At 41.6% G+C, this 20,324-nt stretch overlaps 2 protein-coding genes and 2 non-coding genes across 4 annotated transcripts in view; 2 read left to right on the top strand and 2 right to left on the bottom strand.

Moving 5' to 3' along the window:
* The window catches only part of LOC148825446 (scavenger receptor cysteine-rich type 1 protein M130-like), a 305,154-nt gene that overhangs the window by 120,259 nt on the left and 164,571 nt on the right, over positions 1-20,324 (bottom strand). The window lies entirely within an intron of this gene.
* Positions 11,626-12,969, top strand: LOC148825460 (uncharacterized). Its single transcript, XM_088926135.1, has 2 exons — positions 11,626-11,904; positions 12,280-12,969. Exons 1-2 carry the CDS (start codon positions 11,626-11,628, stop codon positions 12,967-12,969), a joined length of 969 nt encoding a protein of 322 aa, XP_088782261.1.
* On the bottom strand, positions 16,611-16,704 carry trnai-uau (transfer RNA isoleucine (anticodon UAU)). Its single transcript has 2 exons — positions 16,667-16,704; positions 16,611-16,646 (listed from the first exon to the last, which is right to left on the bottom strand). It is a non-coding gene; the product is annotated as a tRNA-Ile (tRNA).
* On the top strand, positions 17,511-17,582 carry trnat-cgu (transfer RNA threonine (anticodon CGU)). Its single transcript has one exon. It is a non-coding gene; the product is annotated as a tRNA-Thr (tRNA).

Raw genomic sequence — 20,324 nt, 5'->3', positions numbered from 1 at the left:
GCTGGTGTGGAATCACACACAGACAGGGCTTCTGTGTGATCTGAGTCTCACTGCTCAGAGCTACAGACTTGTCAACTAGTCACTATTGTAGACACGACCATCGGTCTGCTGCTGCTGATAATCATATTACACTTATAAGAGTGGCAATACTGCTGTTCATTAAATAAGTAAAAATAATAATATGAGATAATCACATATTGCTCAATTGCAATTGTTAAACACTTCTGACAGAGGTTTGGAGGCTGACTTACAGTAAAGACACTGAATCAGGACAGTAATACTGAAGGGCTGGAGGTCCTGGAAAGGGTTAATAGAAGCTTCTTGCTCCTGACCTGGAACAGAGCCCACAGCTGCCAGATCAGTGACCCCTGAGCCCAGTTCACAGAGAGGGGAACCAGCCACAGCCTCACAGTACAGCCTGTCTTCCTGTGCTGGACGAGCTCAGAAGAGCACAAACCACAGACTCACTGCAGAGTCTGACCTGCAGCTCCAGTGAAGCTCTGTCTTATATCACCGCTTTTAGGCTGTTTTAACAAGGACTGATTTTTATAAGAAATCATCATATAATTGCTTTTTCAAACTGACTCTTGCACTTATGCTCCTGCTGCCGCAGTTATTATGGTGAGGCTGTAACACAGGAGCTCTGCTATATTGAACAGGAAAGTTTAAATACAGCATAACTACTAATACTACTACAGCTATTACTACAACTACTCCTGCCACTGATACTACTGCTACCTACTATTACTATTAATACCTACTACTAATATTTTACTGCTCCTCCTGCTACTACTACCTATAAGAATAAGGATGAAGAGCTGAGATTTGTCCTCACTCTGTTCAGACTGGGGGTGTATTAGTGTATAAGTATCAGTTCAGCTCCACTGTGCTGTTAGAGAGTCTCAGTCTCACAGTCAGCTCCACTCAGAAAGACACTGGGGCCACAGCTGGAGGGGCTGGAACATCTGTGTGGACTGGAGCTGCACAGGGACAGACTCAGGGTCTGAGGGACTCAACTGGAAGAGCTGCTGTCCACCATGCTCAGTACAGAGGGGACAGTCACTGCTGGGCTTTTCTTTCTTTTTCATTTAAATTATTATGCTCTGTTCGCATCCACAGGACATCCAGTTCTCATTCAGTCCACCTTGTTTCTGTATTCCTGTGCTGACCTCACTGCCACAGTGGATGAAACAGTGATTTTAACTAGGAAACGTGTTCTCTGAACACGAGCAAAGAGTTCTCACTTAACAGAAGATTGCGATGTGAGTACTGTAATATAAAGCACCTGGAGATACCAGGGATCGAACCCGGGACCTCACACATGCGAAGCATGCGCGCTACCACTGACTACATCCCCGACGGAAAAGGGAATCGCTTTCCTTTAGTTTCAAAGTCTTAAAAAACTTGCAATGTAGGAGTCTCAATAGTAAGAGAACATAACTGTCACCAGTGATTAGTATTCTTGCATATCCTGCCTTGTTTTTGCTTGCTTGGTACAGCCCCCCACTCCATGGTCTGATCACAAACAGATCGGGTAAGCTGTCAGTCCAGGTTGGAAGTAACGTTCGAAAGCACTAAAAATCTGACTTTGGAACGAGAAGACTGTGTTTTTTTAAACTAGTAAACGATAAAATAATAATAAGACTATGTCAAGTTCAAGTTCAAATTCAAGTTTATTGTCATTATACTCATATACAGGTATATGGTATAACGAAATGCTATTTAGCTAGCTCTCGGACATAAGTAGTAAAAGAAAAAAACACAGACAGAGACAACAGCCGATGTGCAAAAAACAACAACAGGCAGTGTGCAAAACAACAAAAAGGTAACAGGTTATGTGCAAAAACATGCATCAAAAGAATGAAATAAAGGGATAGAAATTATGGGGAGTGAGCTTTTGACATGTATGGTAGAGGTAGATTTTCAATGTGTGTTTGGGTTTTTGGTAAGAAAGAAGGCACTGTGAGGTTCAGATCATAGGTGAGAGGTGAGGTGAGAGTGAGAGAGGCTGGGATTTTAATAGTTTGATAGTGCGGGGGTAAAAACTGTTTCTGAGTCTGGTAGTCCGGACCCGAATGCTCCGGTACCGTTTTCCATGTCATGCTAAACGCCACAAATTGTGTTCGTCCAGTCGTATCAATCGTCCTAAAGTTACGGAAAGTCGGATGTAACTGGTGCAATCAGCACCCATTTCTTCAGGATAGTCGAGCGGTTTAAAACAGCAAATTCACAGATTCGTGTCTTTTAAGCTTTGTGTTTCGCTCTCCAAATAGAGGCACGGGTTCAAATCCCACTCCCGACATTCAGGCGTTTTACCCTGTCTTTTTTACCTGCCTTTACACTGTTTCAGTCTTGTTGTGCTCGCTGACAATCACAGTACGAGGAAAACGGAGAAACTACTTAGCAAAAACATAACGGACAGAAAAAAGCTTCGTAAACACGTGAATGTGATTAGCAGCAGTAAGGTATGCATTCAAATGTTTAAGGCTGATTTATAAAAGCAGCAGAAGAAAGGTGCAGCACAATGCAATTTGTGAGAATTTGCGGGTTTTTATACTGCTTGGACTTTCAAGCCTATGAAGTGACCCCCGTTTTATTTTCATTTTCAAACTTCAGAACCGAATAACAAAAAGGTTTCATGTGTGACAGCATTCCGTTGCAAATACCGTTTCCACGATGTATTCAGCGACGGGAATGAAATATTTTAGTGCTGGCTCAAATGCGAGGAATTTCAGAAAAACGTGGAAAAGCAGCGCTTGCAGTAAATGACAAATCTAAAGCGTGTAGTCAGCATGAACAGAACAACGCAATGCTCTGTAAAAACGGTCTGAAGCCGCAATTACTCTTTTATCTCGTGCAGTTCATTCCGATACGATGCTTCCGCAGAATAAATGAAATGCCGAACTCCAAACATGTTGTTGCCATTATTGTTACTCCTGCTGCTGTAGTTTTAAGCTTTAATCAGTGGGTATGTAATGTTGTAAAGGGGCTGGACTACTTTGTTCAGTCCAAATTCCATTATGTGAATTTATGCTTTTTTAATATAAGCATTAACAATACAATGGGTGCTCAAAAACCGTTACTTATTAGCTTAAGAAGCGGCAGTGTTTTGACAAAGTGTGGTATTCGAACACAAAATGCTGAAGTGTTTAATACTTGCTTGTGAGCAGATCTCCCTCGATTTAGACAAACTCTTGTTCGGCCGATGATTTCAGATCAAAATCTGAATCAAGTGGAAAGAAAGCTGAAATACGCTGGGTACTGGGTATCACTGTTACGCCATCAGGTCATGCTAGGAGGATTGGGGGGATCAAATTGACACAGAGGGACCCAATGTGGGGGCTGAACCCACAGTTCTGAGATTAAGAGATTCTTGCTCTATGGACTGCGCCTATATAACTCTTGTGCTACAGCAGTAATGTTTCTGGGTGTGGATGAACATGACATAATAGACTGACAGCAGGAACACGTGGCCCACAGGCAGTGACAGTATCGCTATATTTGGCTGCAGTATATTGTGTTGAGAGCAGCAATAACGTTCCTGCAGAGATGGGAGTGCCTTTAATACAGCTCTTTCAATCGGACAGAGTAACAGGAACTGACCTAAAGTTTCGGCTGTGGATCCATCTCCACATGGAGGAAAGAGACAGTAAAATAGCGATGAAGAAACAGAAAGATTTGTGCTCGCTGCAAAGTAGGAAAGAGGTGGTCAGACACATAAAACAGCTAGGTGATAATTTGCAGCGACAGTTTTATGTTATTTAGTACACGGATTTGTTCCTTAAGATGTGTAATTTGTATGTTGGTTGTATGAGAACAGTTTTTTCTAAAGTCCTGTCAATTGACAGTGGAGAGCTAGCTGGTGCACATCTTCAAGAAGACTCTCTTTAAGGCGACTACAAGTTTCTCGAACAAATCTGTGTCATATTTTTAAAATAGTTTAGCTAATGAGCAACGAGAGTACAAATGAATTCTCCCACCCTCCATTCGAAGATAAAACTCCATGTGCGAGTCTAAGTTTCCTTGAAGCTACTGATGTTCGTCATTATTGGACATTCCCGGTGATATTGACTAAGAAGCTCAATTTTTACGTGTTGTAGTTCAACATGTGCAAAACATTCGTATCCCCTGCAAATATCGGCAAGGTCAGTGATATTCTCAACAATTTGTGCCATTGCAATTCGTGCAATCCGTGCCATACTTTTTCGAAATGTATTCTGACATCCCAGGATCAGAGGGTCATATTTAAAAAACTGGTGCATTAAAATTTCTTGTACTTTAGGATTTTGATAGTCTGTTACATTGTCTTTCACACGTCGGTGTCAGAACTGTGAGACATTTTCATAATCGGGGGGAAGGCCGTAGCAATAAGCAGAAAGTGCATTCACCTTTTCCCAGTGTAAGTCCGTGTTGTGGTGAGTTTTTAAAATTGGTTTGCGATTTTCTGAAATCTATTCCATACAAAAATATAATTTGGACAGTCGCTATTTATTTGGATATTCCCTTTCAGTGAAGATGTCTACAGTATTCCAGCCGGATTAGTACTGATCGAAGAGAGCCATCTACAGGCGAAAGGCGACATAACATCACAGCAGCAGCATTTAAGGTGGAACGAAAAACACGAATAAGAAGCCGACTTCAGCCTCGTAGCAGACCCTGGGAGGCACGCTCAAAATAATCATCTTTCCCAGTACTTCAGAGTCTTATTTAGATCGCTTCACTGCAATTTTATTTGATTGATGGGAGATGTGAAGCCATCAAGCCTGAACTGCGCTTCACATTGAAATTGAAGCCATTTCTCATGCTTTCTCTCAGTGTCGGGGCTGCAATTGCGTGTAAAGGAGGCGACTTGAAAATGAAACGTGTAATCACCTTACAGAGGGTCTTCACAACGGGGTGCGTCAGCTAGTTCTCCATTATTGTCACTTTACTGGACGTCTGAAGAAACCTATCTACAACGAAAATACAAACTGCACAGTTTAAGGCACATGAAGAGAAATCCGTGTGCTGATTGACTCAGAAAATGTCGCTACAAATAATCCGCCGGGTTGATTTACTTTTCCGACCACCTCCCTCCGTCCCCCTTTGCTGTTAGCACAATTCTTTCAGTTTCTTTTCTTGTATTTTCCTTGCTATGTTGGTGTTCCCCATGTGGAGATGGACCCACAACCAGAACCGTTTTCACCCTGTGTTTCTGTAGCGTCAGTCTGTATGAGGAGCACAATTCGCACAGCTCCAGTGGCGCAATCGGTCAGCGCGTGGTACTTATACACCAGTGCACATGCTGAGGTTGTGAGTTTGAGCTTCACCTCAAGCAGTGTCTTCAGCTACTGAAAGCAACTGTTGAGTTTAGATACTCTTTGGTATTTGATGGAGATAAGCTAACATCAAACGAACAAGTAAAGGTTTATTTCGAGTCACAATCAAAGAAGGCTCCACAGCTGAAACATTGTGTTTCCTTCTCTTTTCAGCATGGAATAAACCTTTACTTTTTCCTTTGAAGCCCACGCATGCTGACGCAGCTCCCTACTTAAATTACCATCAGCTATGGACCTCCAGCTGATCTATACACGGATATATGAGAGAGGTCTACTGAGAAGAGAGGAGCATTGAAGACTTGATAAAGCTCTCGCATTAGATTCTGTGTTTTTGTTGTTCCCCAGATTTGTTTTTAATGTTCTTTTTCTTTTGAAGTTGTTGCGTTTGGTTGTTTTTTTATAGTTGCTAGACTACTACAGGGATTTACCTAGGTTCCCGGAAGACTTCTCGTTTTGTGTTTGTTGTGTTTTCGGGTTACAACTATTTTTTTTTCTATTGATAGGACCCCGCGCATTACTGTGGGACTAGTTAATTAAGTTCTTACATTGTACCTGAAATTACCACATAAATTACTACTCTGTTTTCCATTTTTTTTTTAAAAAAGGCAAAACTAATGTTTGTTTCTCCTTGCTGCTGATTGGTAGCTACAACGGGTCAATTGCAACAAACTGGCTGCTGAAATTTGTCAGCAGTTCTGTACCAAACCTGTTCTCAATTGCAACAAACCTAAAATAACAGCTTCTGCCCATTAGACGTTACTGAAGTAGCAGACTAAGCAGAACAATAGATTACATTGGAACTGTCCTGAATGTAGTGGAAATAATATCGTCATTAAGTAATGAACAATTGCTTTCCAGACACTACAATTATTCACAAGGAATTTTATCAATACATATCTTAATAATGAAGTTTAATGTTATCTTTATTAGTAGCTGTATTACAGGTAATGCATGCACAGACTTTATTATGCTATAATGAATTTTCAGGTATCCCAGGGAGAGAACTGAAATGAAGGAAATACATATTTAAAGGGGTGTAAGTCTTAAATGTGTTCTGTTACATCTGGGTGTTAATTGAACAGATTTGTTGTATTATTTAATTTGATTTGACTCTACACTTGTGTTTCTCATAAGATAATATTGGGGATTTGCAGATACAGATAATAAGTTGTACTATACAGGCAAATGTATGGTTACCTTAATGAAGAAACTGTTATCATTACCCTTTTCAACATTATTTTTTAAGACAGTCTTTCAGAACAGTATTCTCGTATTAGTGGCTATAGTCTAATGATAATGGTGGTGAAACAGGTGAAATGTGCGGAAAGAATTGGAGATGGAACAGGAGACTCATCCAGTTGATAGAAAGGTTGGGTAGGACTGCACAAACACCGTGCCAGTGCTTAGTAGCGTCATTTAAAAACAATACGTGGTTTAACAATATCAACTGCTCTACTGTGAGCTCAGTTCCACTGCTAGTAATACATTGCCCAAATGTTCTAATTAGATACATGTGTTTTCGATGTGTATTTTTATTAGTATTTCTTTTGTTTTCACTGATTTAAAATAGAATCTTTATAAAACAGACAAAGGCTTTATGTGTCGCGGTGAAATTCACAAACAAGTAAGGAAAGATATCGCGCTTAGGAAGAAATCCAGAGTGGAGACACCGGCGATTGAAAACAGCCACATACATGCGAGGTACTGTTTGTGCTCTACCACTGAACTAAACTCCCGACAACTACTGTATCTTTATCTGTGGCACTTTGTTTTAGGAAGAGTGAGGAGTCTACAAGCCTAGAAAATGATAGAAGAATTCAGAACAAGAGGCTCTGCTTCACCGTTTACTCAGCTTTCGTTGGACAACTAAGTGAACGACAAATTTTCACTTTTTGATTAAAGAACATAAAAAAACACCCTTTTTCCAGCCAGATTCAAACCAGAGAACAAAGAGTTCCCAGCTGTTTCCATTATATTCCTCCGCTCTTACAACTGAGTTATCGAAAACACAGGAAGCCCACCTTTTGTCTTACATAAAGCACAATGTAGTGCAGCGTTCCTATTTATTTAAATCCCAGTTCGAAATCAAATCTCATTCCCATAGTCCTGTTTAGTTTGAATTTAAGCAGTTAACCAGGCTTCTACTGTATACACTCCCAGAGATATTACAAAATGTTTGAGAGACATCATTAGATATAGAAATTGACTCTTTTTCTAGTGGGATCACATTAAACCTTTCTTTTGGATTGAGAACAGGATCATCGTGAGATTCAAAACACATCTGCCTTTGCTTCTTTCGACGACTAATGGATTATTGAGGTGCAAACATCGGTTCAAATCAAAACAAAATTGTACTATACAGTACTTCTGTTTCAGCTACCAAAATTTAGCCTTAGTTGTAAAATTCCATATTAATATTCAATATTAAGTGGATTTAAACATGCACAGTAGAGAAACAGATTAAATCTCTTCCTCCTTGGGCCACTTGCCCGCTTCTCTCACTAAACCAGCATTCCGTCTCTTCACAGCTGTTCCAAGACCCTCTTTCTGTCACACCTCTCTACATCTATTCTGACTTCACACCTCTTGATTGGCCTCTCTTTCTGTCCCCTGCTCCCGCCTCTCACTCCTCCTCCCTCCCAGCCTTTGTTCTCCCACTACTTTACCTTTGCCTACTGCCCTATCTCTCTTACACCTGAAGAAGGCTCCACGGCCAAAACGTTGTGTTCTCTTTCTTCTTTTTTTCAGTATGGAATAAACCTATCTGTCAGAAGTGTTTGACTGACAATTGAGCAATAAGTGATTATCTCTTATTATTTTTTTACTTATTTAATGAACAGCAGTATTGCCACTCTTATAAGTGTAATATGAGTGTCTACAATAGTGACTAGTTGACCAGTCTGTAGCTCTGAGCAGTGGGACTCAGATCACACAGAAGACCTGTCTGTGTGTGATTCCACACCAGCCCTGGGATTCAGCGTATCCTAGAGCTAGAAAATTATATTCAAAGTTAATACATTTGTGTAAGTAACAGTTTAAATGCATTTTCCATTTGTTTACAAATCATAAGTATGGTAACCATGGCGACACGCGGCAGGTTACTGTGCCTGGCTAGATGTCTCATCTTCGTCACAAAGAGTGGTGTGACGTCACGGACAGCAACTAATACTAATGCTAGTGTATTTATGTTAATATTAGTGAGAGTACAACTGGTAGTTTTAATACTAATGCTAGTGTTCATGTGAGTATTAATGATGATAGCACTACTGATAATTTTAGTTTTAATGGTCATATTAATGTTAATATAAAATTTAATTATAGAGTTACTGTTACAGTATTAACAGTAGCAGTAGTGTTAGTTTTAGTGATAGCATTACTGTTATTATAAGTGTTTGTAGTGTGTGTCTGTGAGTTTGTGGTGTTTGTGAGTGTGTGGTGTTTGTCAGTGTGTGAATGTGTGTCTGTCAGTGTGTGGTGTCTATCAGTGTGTATGTGTGTGTCTGTGAATGTGTGCGAGTACTGTATGTGTGTGAGTGTCTGATTGTGTGTAAAAATGTGCGTGGTGCCTGTGAGTGTGTGTTGTGTGTCTGTCAGTATGTCATAATGTGTGTGAATGTGTGGGTGTATATCTGTCAGTGTGTGTGAATGTGTGTGTAGGTGGGCCTGGGCTCCAATGCTGTGTCTGACAGAAGTGACCCCTCAACAGGTGTTGAGGTCCAGAGTCGCTTGCAAATTTCTAGAGCACTTTATAACTTTCTAGAGTCCAGACCAACGAACAGAAATCTGTGAGTGCTGTGTTTTTATCACTATTAGCGTATGTGGTGTCTGTGGGTGTGTGGGTGTTTGTGAGTGTTTGATGTGTGTGGGTGTGTGTCCATGAGTATGTGTAGTGTCTGTGTGTCTATGCGAGTATTAATGATGATAGCACTACTGAATACTAGTATTCATGTGAGAATTAGTGATGATAGAGCTACTTTTAATTTTAGTTTTAATGCTAGTATTCATGTTAATATTAGTGATAATCATAGTGTTAGTGTCAGAATATTAATACTCATTGTCATGTTAGTTCTTTTGATAGTATTACTGTTATTATTGGTATTATTAGTGTACTACTAAGTTTGTGTTATTGTTAGTAATAATGATACTGTAAGCCTTAATTGCAGTGTTACTGTTGTAATATTGGCAGTATTTGTGTAAGTGTTAGTTATAGTGTAACTATTGGTAAGAGTGTAGGTAAGGCCCTGGCTGCCCTGTGGTGGCTCGGGGAGGGCCTGTGGGTTGAACTGGAGAGGCTGCTCTAGGTTGAGGAGAGCCGGGTGCGGACCTGGGCTCAGAATGTGATGTCTTCCATCCAGCTTGACTGCCTGGAGTTGTACGATGAGGTCCTGGCCAAGTTTGGATCAAAGGCAGCATATGTGGGATTGGTGAGTCCCGGAAACCCCTCCCCCTTGTCCAGCTTGCACTGTGGTATCAGGGCGGTACAGGGGCTGGGGTGACTCTCCTGACCCCTCAGCTTTCCAAGATATCTGCGTCACCCCACTCAACCTGGAAATCTCCCAGATCCAAGGAGAGAGAGACAGGAGCTGGGCTGGGACTCCAGCCTGCTGTTATTTCAAGTGGGTTACTGAAAGACACATCACTTACAGATCAACACTAGGGGACATCATAGAGTGGGTGGTGAGACTCTTGGTCATCGATGGCAACAGCAGGGTGACACCCCATCTCTCTATTGGCTCTATTAACAGTGGGGTGACCCCCCCTCCCCCTCTCTTTTGGCTTTAGAGATATCAAAGTTCCACCCCTAGGTTGCATCTCCTGTCTGGCGCTGTGAAGGTATGATGATGATGATTCACTGTCTTTGTTCTCTCTCTCTGGTACAGGAGTTGGTACTGAGTTAGTGAAGTTTCACAGAGGATATGATAAGAAATTTTACCAAATCCCAAAATTAAAACAGTGAAGACAACAGACAACACAAGCTCATATAATGGAGGTTTGGTTTGACGACTACAGACATGGTCAGGACATCTTGCCTGATTCTCTCTCCCCATTTTACTAGGATTTTCCCTTCCAGGGCACAGGAATCATGAAGCAGGACAACTACGAAGAGGTGGTGGAGACACTGAAGTCCTACTTTGAAAACACGAAGGTCAGGTGTGAGTTCTCCGAGGTGAACAAGTGCTTCCACCAGGCTGCAGCCGACATTGACGTCAACCTCATCCTGCAGAAGTACCTGGGAGTCCCTGTAGCTGAGGTCTGTGAATAGCAGGTTTATTTTTTGTCTTTGTAGTAGTCTTAGGACAGTTTGACCTGTTTGGAACTCGGCAGGAACAGAAAGGTCTTCTGTGTGTCTTCAGTCTCCACAGCCCAGGAGACGCACGATCCAGGTGGGCGAGGCTGTTGAAGAAAACAAGCTGTCCATCCCTCCCTCTCCTGGATCTTGGCGCCCCTGGGCCCTCCCTCTTCGATCACCTGTGACCCCGCTGAGCTCAGAGAAACCCCTGTTGACTGCGCCATGCTGCCCCCATTAAGTTCCCTCCTCTAAGGAGTGTCAGAGCTCCTGAGCTTCCGGGACAGGTGAGAAGCGAACAGAACCTCTGTCCTTGTGTGGAGTTACCTGTACAGGCTCTTATTGGACACACTGTATAGACTCACCTGTATGGACTCTAATTGGACACACTGTACAGACTCACCTGTACAGACTCTTATAGGACACACTGTATAGACTGTATAGACTGTACAGGCTTTTATTAGGACTCACTATATAAACAGACCTGTTTAGACTCTTATTAAACACACTGTATAGACTCACCCCTGTACAAACACTTAAAAAAACTGTACAGACACACTTGTCTAGGATCTTATTGGACAAACTGTGCAGACTCACCTGGTGAAACGCAGTACATGTGGACCTTAAAGTGCGTACAGAATTAGAAGTGAAGGGTGTCTCCATTACCAAGGTCTGCTGTGTGTCTTCAGCCTCCACAGCCCATTATCCAGGTGGATGAGGCTTTCAAAGAGAACCAGCTGTCCACCCCTTCCTTTCCTGGACCTCGGTGCCCCTGGGCCCTCCCTCTACACTCACCTGTGACGCCGCTGAGCTCATTAAACTCCCTGCCGACTGCTCCATGCTGCCCCCTCTGTCCTTGTGTAGAGTCAACTGTGCAGACTCTTATTACAGTCACAATGCATATACTGAGGGTATATTAAGAATAAGAAGAACTGACCCCAACAGCAAAGACCTGTGTCTGTCTTCAGTGTCCAAGTGCAAAGAGTCCAAGTCAGCCCTGAAAAAGATGAAGAGGACAACATGTCCACCTCTTCTAATCCTGACACTGACCTGCCCCAGGTCACTGCCCCACTGTCCAGCCAGCTGCCTGTCCCCAGACCCCTCCCTCGCCTCCCTCCCATCACCTCCCAGGAGAAGACTGAGGTGAAGAAGACTAAGAAAAAGAGGAAGAAGAGGCAGAGGAATCAGGAGAGTCAGGAAGGTCCAAGTCCTGAAGACAGGCCTCCAGAGTTGCTGAAAGTCAGAACACAGGTGCTGAGACACCTAGAGGACCCTGTAGCTCCTGTGATTCTAGGAGAGGTGAGGAGTGAACCTTTACTGTAGTGTCCAGTCAGTGGGTCTGTATTAACCCCTCTCTCTCTCAGTGCAGTGTTAATGTACTGGAGTGTCCAGTCAGTGTGTCTGTATGAACCCCCCTCTCTCTCAGTGTAGTGTTCATGTACTGGAGTGTCCAGTCAGTGTGTCTGTATGAACCCCTCTCTCTCTCAGTGCAGTGTTCATGTACTGGAGTGTCCAGTCAGTATGTCTGTATGAACCCCTCTCTCTCTCAGTGCAGTGTTCATGTACTGGAGTGTCCAGTCAGTATGTCTGTATGAACCCCTCTCTCTCTCAGTGCAGTGTTAATGTACTGGAGTGTCCAGTCAGTATGTCTATATTAACTCCTCTCTCTCAAAGCAGGTCAGCTCCTCCCATTCCTTCACCAAGATGCTGTGCTGTTCCGGGGTCGATGAGGATAAGAGCAACACTACAGAGCTGAAGAGATGGAAGGAGCCGCAAGGGGGCAAGAGGACAACAGAACCAGTGGAGAAAGTCAGGAGTGTCCGGGTCGGGAGGCACCGGTCCCTGAACACCCAGGAGCAGGATGAGGAGAGGAGGCGGAAGCAGGAAGGGTGGTTGATGGATTGGAGACAGGAGGTGCAGGAGGAGAAGGAAAGGAGGAAGCTGGAGGAGGAGAGGATGAAGGTGGAGGAGAAGAGGAGGAAGGTGTTTGAGAAACAGGAGAGAAGATGGGAGAAGGAGGGAGAGGACTGGAAGCAGATGCTGGAGAAGGAGAAGAGGAGACGGGAGAAGGAGGAGGAGCAGAGGAGGAAGACTGAGGAGAAGCAGGAGAGGAGATGCACCAAGGCAGCAGATGCAATTAGGAGGACCGTGAACAAGGAGGAGCGGAGACGTGCCCAGGAGGTGGAGGAGAACAGGAGGGAGCAGCAGAAGCAGGAGGTGAGATGGGAGAAGAAGGAGCAGAAGAGGTGGAAGGCCTACGCTCGGGGGCTGGAGAAACGCCTGCAGCAGGAGGAGGAGAGGAGGCAGAAGGAGAAGGAGGAATGGAGGCGAGCTCAGGAGGAGAAGAGGAGGAATCAGCTGTAGGAGGAGAATAAGAAACGAGCAAAGGAGGAAAAGGACAGAAGGAGATTTTGGGAAGAGGAGGAGAGGCAACAAGCAAAGGAGAAGAAGGAGAGGAGGAAACTGTTGGAGAAGCAGGAGAAGAAACAAGCAAAAGAGGAGAAGGAGAGGAGGAGAGTTTGTGAAAAGGAGGTAAAGAAACAGATGAAGAAGGAGGAGAAAAGGAGGAGAGTTTTGGAGAAGCAACAATTGAAGGAGAAGATGGAGAGGAGGAGAGTTTTGGAAAAAGAGTGTGCCCCAGAGTCCAGACGCTGTCAGGTGAGTTATTATAAATAAGATGCAGGAGTACACCCTGTACCAACCTGGACTAACCTTTGTCATTAGAGATTAGTTTCAACCTTATTTCACACCAGCAAATAAATACTGACTGGGAGAGAAGAAGTATCTGACAGGCCAATCTGTCTCAGAGCCATTACTGACCTGCTCGTCTGTTCACAGGGAGACTCCTCTCTGATGAGACGCCCTCTGGATATAGAGATGCAGGGGACAGTGAGGGAGACACCACTTCAGGTAAAGGGGACTACAGACAGGGGACTCAGTGTGGGTGAGGTAGTTCAGGGATGGGATCCACACTGACACTGTGACCTGAGTCCACTTCACTCCACACTCTCCTCAATGTCTGTATCTGCAGCTTGTGTTTTACAAAAGGGAGGCTTGAACATACGATTTCTTTCTTCTTTCTACAATTTGATGTTTCAGAAATAAGAAATGAAACCATTCATTGATGTAAACTCTGAATGTAACACTTTTGATGGGAACAATTTTTTATTAATTTTATTGAAGTTTTTTTGCAAGAAACGTTTTAGAACCATTTTATGTGCTTATAATGTCTAATTTATTATATTAAAACTATCAATTAAAAATGAAAGAGCTCTTGGCAACTCACAATGAAAATATCAACCCCAATGGAAAGGGAAACTTAAATGTTTGTTATCAATATTTATACATTGGACCACACAAAGGAGAAAAGCCACTGTGGACAAATCCAGACACAACATGAGACATCCTGACTGTTATTTACATTTCCCTACAAATCAAGAGAAATTAAGGGTCCTTGTCCTGCAAGAAGGGACGGCTCGTTGAAATATACAGCATCGCTACCTCACTTAGAACTGCAGAAATGTTATAGCTACAGATTGTTACAGGCGTCTGGGTTCAAATGACAGGAAAGATGAAAGTTCAAACAATTCACACTTTGACAGGTGTGACAAAATGACATTAGAAAACTTATGATCATGAAATTCACTTCCTAAAATGATATCACAATGTTTTTGGAATGTGGGAGGAAACTGCAGCACCTGGCGGAAACTCCAAACAAACATGGGGAGAACATACAGACTCCACTCGGATAGAACAACACATCAGGAAATAAACACAGAGCTCCAGCACTGCGTGGCAGCATTGTTCACCACAGTGTCACCTGTAAAATAAGTATACTTCCAAAACAGCAGCATATAGTGTAAAACAATATTTTATAAACTTTCAGTCTGGATCTTTAAAAATTCATATAATTTTTTGTCAGCTGAAAATGTTAGGCTGCCTGCTTTTAGGGGGGAAAATAATTTTTCAAATTTACATGTAGATATTAAAATAACATATTTTCACATATAAATACAATTATAATAAAATATACAAAAAAAAGCTTTATTTTCTTTAATGATATGAGTTCTACAATACTGATACAGTATTGTACAAAATGGTATGATCTGAAGAATCGCCAGAGCACAATGTATCAATTTGGGTGACACTAACAGAAGAGGGACACATCATGTAAATTCACAAGGTTTATTTTCAACAACAAAAATGTGCTTGAAAATAATTTGACAAGGAGGAAAACTTTCATGTATGGATACCAGTATTTCCCCAGTAGGTTTAAATGCAGCAGGGAACAGTATAACAGAAGGTCAGTGTCACTTGATATTGCATCACAGAGGCTGATCTCTTCTACATCATACCCACCACTTGCAGAAAGCCAGTACACATAATTGTGAGGGTTTAAATTCAGAGGGAAAAATAATTGTCTAAATTAAATTTTATGCTGCACAGAGAGTCTCACGTGTATGTGTAGCTCAATTGGATCGATTGTCGTTCTAATAACTCCACGGTTGTGGGTTTGATCCCTTACAGGCCAGGAGATCTCCTTATCTTTTGCCAAAACCATTTGACCTTTCAGTCCATGGTGAAATATATTGTGTTGAAAAGATGCCACAAACTGTAGACAAATGCTAGTGCTGTAAGTGAAGAGGAAAGCATTCAAAGATTAATGAGTTTCTTATGTGGAGCGAAGATAAAGTGTCACCATTTGCATATGTGAGGCTTCCAAATCGGCTCTCTGTAAAGACACTCAAATCCAGCCTGTTAAGTAAAAAATATTTTAGCTGGGGATCCTCAAATCAGGCGTGTAGAAAAGAGCACCGTTAAACACCATCGGGAGTGCAGAACATGTGATAAAAGTGTTCTTTAAAGAAAATAGTGAATTTGTCTTTCACTTAGACGTTCATCGAAAGCTCAGTAAACGATAAAGCGTGTTTACTGAGCGAGAGACTCGTGTTCTGAATTCTCATCAGATTAACCGGTAATACAGCTACTAATAAAGGTTTACATTAATCTTAATTATTAATAAATTACACTACGCGAGTGGTGAATACTGTATGTTCGTTACTTTGTGACCATATTATTTCCACTACATTCAGAACAGTTCAAAAGCGATCGACTGTTCCACTACTGAGCTACTTAAACCCTGTGAAGAGGTGGTTTAAGTTAGTCTCCTACATCAGTAAGATCTAATGGGCAGCAGATGTTATTTTAGGTTTGTTGCAATTGAGAACAGGTTTAGTACAGAGCTGCTGACAAATTTCAGCAGCAAGGTTCGTAGCAATGACCCATTGTAGGGTCATTGCCAATCAGCCACAAGAAAGAAAAAAAAACATCATTTGTGCCTTTATTAAAAAAAAGGAAAAACAGAGTAGTAGTTCATGTGGTAATTTCAGGTACAATGTAAGAACTTAAGTTAACTAGTCCCACAGTAATGCGTGGGGTCCTATCAATAGAAAAAAAAAATACTTGTAACCCAAAAACACAACAACCACAATGCAAAAAGCCTTCTGGGAACCTCAGTAAATCACTGTAGTAGTCTAACGACTACAGAAAATAAAATAAAAAAATACTTAAGGGAAAACAAAAAGAACATTAAAAACAAATCTGGGAAACAACAAAAACACAGAATCTAATGTGAGAGCTTTTTCAAGTCTTTGGTACCCCATACTTTGGCTTCCTTAGTCCCAGTAGACCTCTCCTCTATCTATCTGTGTACAGATCAGCTGGGGGTCCACAGCTGATGGGAATTTAAGTAGTGACGTGCGTCACCTGCAAAGGAAAAAGTATAGGTTTATTCCATGCTGAAAAGTGAAGGTAACACAACGTGGACCCTTCTTCGGGTGTGACGTGGAATAAACCTTTACCTGTTCCTTTGATGTTAATTTAGACCGGATCTCCAGCAAATACCTAATAGGCTACAATCCCGTTAGATAAGGTGTTAAGGACGACCTATAAGTAGCAGTATCTAAAGTGGACAGTTGCTTTCAGTAGCTGAGGACAGGCTACACTGCTCCAGATGAGGCTCGAACTCACAACCTCGGCATGACTCCGCTGTGCACTGCTGTATAAGTACCGCGCGCTGACCGATTGCGCCACTGGAGCCGCGTAGACTCCTTTCCCTTCACACACTGACGTTGCACAAACACAGGGTGAAAACGATTTCGGCATGTTTTCCGTCTCTCCGTGGGAGAAAGGGACAGTAAAAGAGCGAGGAAACTACAAGGGAAGAAAATGAAAAAATAGTGCTCACTGCAAAAGAGGAAGGAGAGAGATGGTCAGACACGTAAATCAGCCCGGCGGATTTACACAACAAATTTGTCATTTGTAGTGACATTTATGAGTCTTCATGTGTCTGAAACTGTCCAGTTTGTATTTTCGTTTCAAAAATCCAGTAAACTTGAATAAGACAAGAAGGCACACACTGCACATCTGCGGAACATACGTCCGATGTTTACAGTGACATCAGAGATTGAAAGCGAAGTCGTTTTTTATTAAAAGTTCAAGGAAACCTGAATATGTTTGCTAGACGTATTTCAGAATCACAGTGAAATGTAGTACGATTGCTGCACAGATCTGCAGTCTGCAATTAGAATACGGTTTGTGCGTTGTATAAAATGTGCCATTCAAAACTTTTCTAAAACTGCAGAGATACATTTCGGAATGCGTCTTCCTGTAAAAATAAAATATCTATTTTATCTGACGGGCGCTATAAGCAGAGTCTGAAGCCAGCTCCACAGAAGAACTATATTCAGTGGGCCAAAAAAGTGAGTATTTCACTAAGTGAACAATTACTGTACATCATAATCATATTTGTTTTATTTCTCCTGCCATTGCAATTTGTGCACAAAGATTTTTTTTATTTATTTTCAAAATGTATTAGCCTTGATGGGAAAGAGAGTTAAACTGTGGGCGCGGTGGCCAAGTGGTAAGGCGTCGGTCTCGTGAACCGAAGAGCGCGGGTTCAATCCCCGTCCGTGCCTGGTTTGCTTACCACGACGTACCTTTATCTAAATCGTCAATTGTCTTGCAATGTAGAAATCTCTGTAATAATAAGAAAAGAAAAGTAGTTAATAATCCTTTGACAAAGTAAGGGGCATCCTCCACTGCTTGTCAGGATGGCTGAGTGGTCTTATGTGCAAGCCTCAAGAACTCAATCGTGTGTAGTGACAGTTGTTATTCACAACCCGGATTTCTATGGAAGCCCGTTTCCGCCAGGGAGTAAAATGGTATCTCAGAATTGCGACTTAGTAACTCAGAATTCCGGCTTTATATCTCACATTTGCGACTTCGAAATAGCCCATATTTCAATGTCTGTCCTTTTGTTATTGTAACGGATTCGGGTTCTAGGGCTTGTGACCTCGCAGCTCCCACCCTAGTTCGTGCCTCACTGCATTGGCTCGAACCCAGGTCTTGCCAGCTGAGCTAAAGAAGACCCTTTTTAAGCAAAAAGGACATACAATGAGATACCATAGCGCGTTTTTTTTACTCCCTGGCGGAAACGGGCTTCCATAGATTTCCCTTCATGTTCATTAAGATGTGTAATTTGTATGTTGCTTATATAAGAACAGTTTCTTCGAAAGTTCTGTCAATTAACAGTGGAGAACTAGCCGATGTACGTTTTCATGAAAACTCTCTTTAAGGCGATTACAAGTATCTTGAGCAAATCTGCGTCATATTTAAAAAAAAAAAAGTTTAGCTCAAGATGCAACAGGAGTATAAATGAATTCTCCCGCCCTACATTCCAAGATATGGAATCTTATTTTTCTTAAAGTTTCTGAAATTGGTCGTTATTGGAAATTGCCCGGTGATATCGACTCAGGTAGTCAGTTGTTATGTGCTGTAATTCGATACATGCAAAGCATTTGTATTCCCTCAAATTATTAATAAGGTCAATAATGTATTAAACATTACATGCCACTTTTTCTCTAGATGATGTTCACGATGGAACAGTGAGAAAGGCGTGCCTAGATGTGCTTGAACCATCACCTTACTATCATTTTAGTCCCGACCTGACCGCACTGAGCAATGGTACGACAGAGACTCCAACGGGTTTTTGGGAAAAAAATAATCTGCACTTTTAAGCAAGTATTGTATTTCAAATTTTGCTAAGTGTACGTTTTTCTTGAAAAACGTTGTTTCAGAAAGAAACTGAGTTGACGGGAATAGCCCTGTCAGTAGAATATTGAACTTTTCATCTCAGCGAGTTCTTCTGTGGAGCAGGCTTCAGAACTCTACGTACTGTACAACGCCTTTGATGTCATTTTATTTTTACAGCAGCCGCATCCGGAAAGTTTTTTTTTTACTTTTTATTTGAACAACAAAATAGATTCAATATAAACAAGAGCACTTATAACATCAGTAGAATCGTCAGGGGTACATAAAATAATACAATTACACTTTCTGAAAACGATTAAACTAGGCCAATCAGGATAAGGTCCGCGCAGCTTTAATGTTCTTACATTTCGAAAGAGTCTGCAATTACCACTTTTCGTCTATTTTGAACTATATTCAAACTTAGGACTCGTACCAGACCATTTCACTCTACGTACAGTATATCTCTTTTCGTAACGAAATGTATTTCCTGTCTTAGAAATGCTCTGGGCGGTATGTCTTACACAACGCACCTAAAGTATTCTAATCGTGGACTGCAGATCTGTGATATTGCCGAATTCGAGGGATCCAACAATCATACTGGATTTGACTGGGATTCTGAAATGTCTCTTGCAAAGGTATTTGGGTTTGCTTGAACCTTTAATAAAAAAGTGATCTGAGACTTCCTATCTTCCAGTCTATAATCTCACTGTAACTAAACTAGGATGTGATGTTTCGCAGATGTGCAGTGTGCCTTTACGCTTGGCATGTTCAAGACTATTCGTTGCGTGAGCTCCTCACTGCGTGTCCTGTAGTGTATTGTGATTTCGTTGAGATTATCTACGAGGAGTACAGCGACTAGAACGCCTTGAACTTTTTTTCGGTATATAAAAGAAAACGCTAAAGCACATACAAAGTAACTAACATTTCCTATATGTAGGTTTTCTGATTATCTCTACTTCACTTAAATTCCTTAGTGACAGGCGATTTCTTTCCGATATTTGTTCTGGCGCGGTTATTGATCCCATACTAAAGATTATTTTTATAAAGAACATGTCACCTGCAAACTGGTATCGGGAAAGTTTTATAATATTACTTTTTATTTTAAAAAAAAGTAAATTTATGATAACCTATATGATTTCTTACCAGCGTGGAGCTCGAATTCACAACCCCGAGATTAAGTGTTTGGTACTAGTTGCGCCACAGAAAAAAAAATGAAATCTATTTATATTAAATACTGCGGCTCCTGACCTTTTCTTCTCGTTAGAGAAGAGGTCGGTCTGGTCTCCAAATTATCAACTATAAAATCAGACCGTCCTCCTTTGTAAAGCAGTGTTGGTTCACATTGGTTATATACCGGGGTAAAGTTAGCTTGAAGTTCGAAAACGATTTTGGCACGCCTGTAGCACATTCACGAAATCTCTTAGAGTTACAAAAACACTTGCTTTGTGTATAAAATACATTGTGAATGCTTTCTCAGCCTTTACTTTTTCGTTTTTATGACATTTTTTTGACCAAGCATAGCAGGATTTCCTGTCTCCTTTTACAGTTGGACGATAACATACCAGATTCACACTCACTTTTTTCTATACATACATTGTCATTGATCTCTGCAGTACTAAACACATCAT

Source organism: Atractosteus spatula, chromosome 10, assembly GCF_055471065.1.
Source record: "Atractosteus spatula isolate fAtrSpa1 chromosome 10, fAtrSpa1.hap1, whole genome shotgun sequence".
Lineage (NCBI taxonomy): Eukaryota > Metazoa > Chordata > Actinopteri > Semionotiformes > Lepisosteidae > Atractosteus > Atractosteus spatula.
Note: the sequence above shows the minus strand (reverse complement) of the source record. Positions and strands in the feature narration are given on the sequence as shown.

Bases quoted from the DNA above. Each gene is read 5' to 3' on its own strand.
- LOC148825460 (XM_088926135.1), top strand. From the start codon at position 11,626: ATGTCCACCTCTTCTAATCCTGACACTGACCTGCCCCAGGTCACTGCC. The intron at 11,905-12,279 runs GTGAGGAGTGAA...TCTCTCTCAAAG, and splicing joins CTCCTGTGATTCTAGGAGAG to CAGGTCAGCTCCTCCCATTC.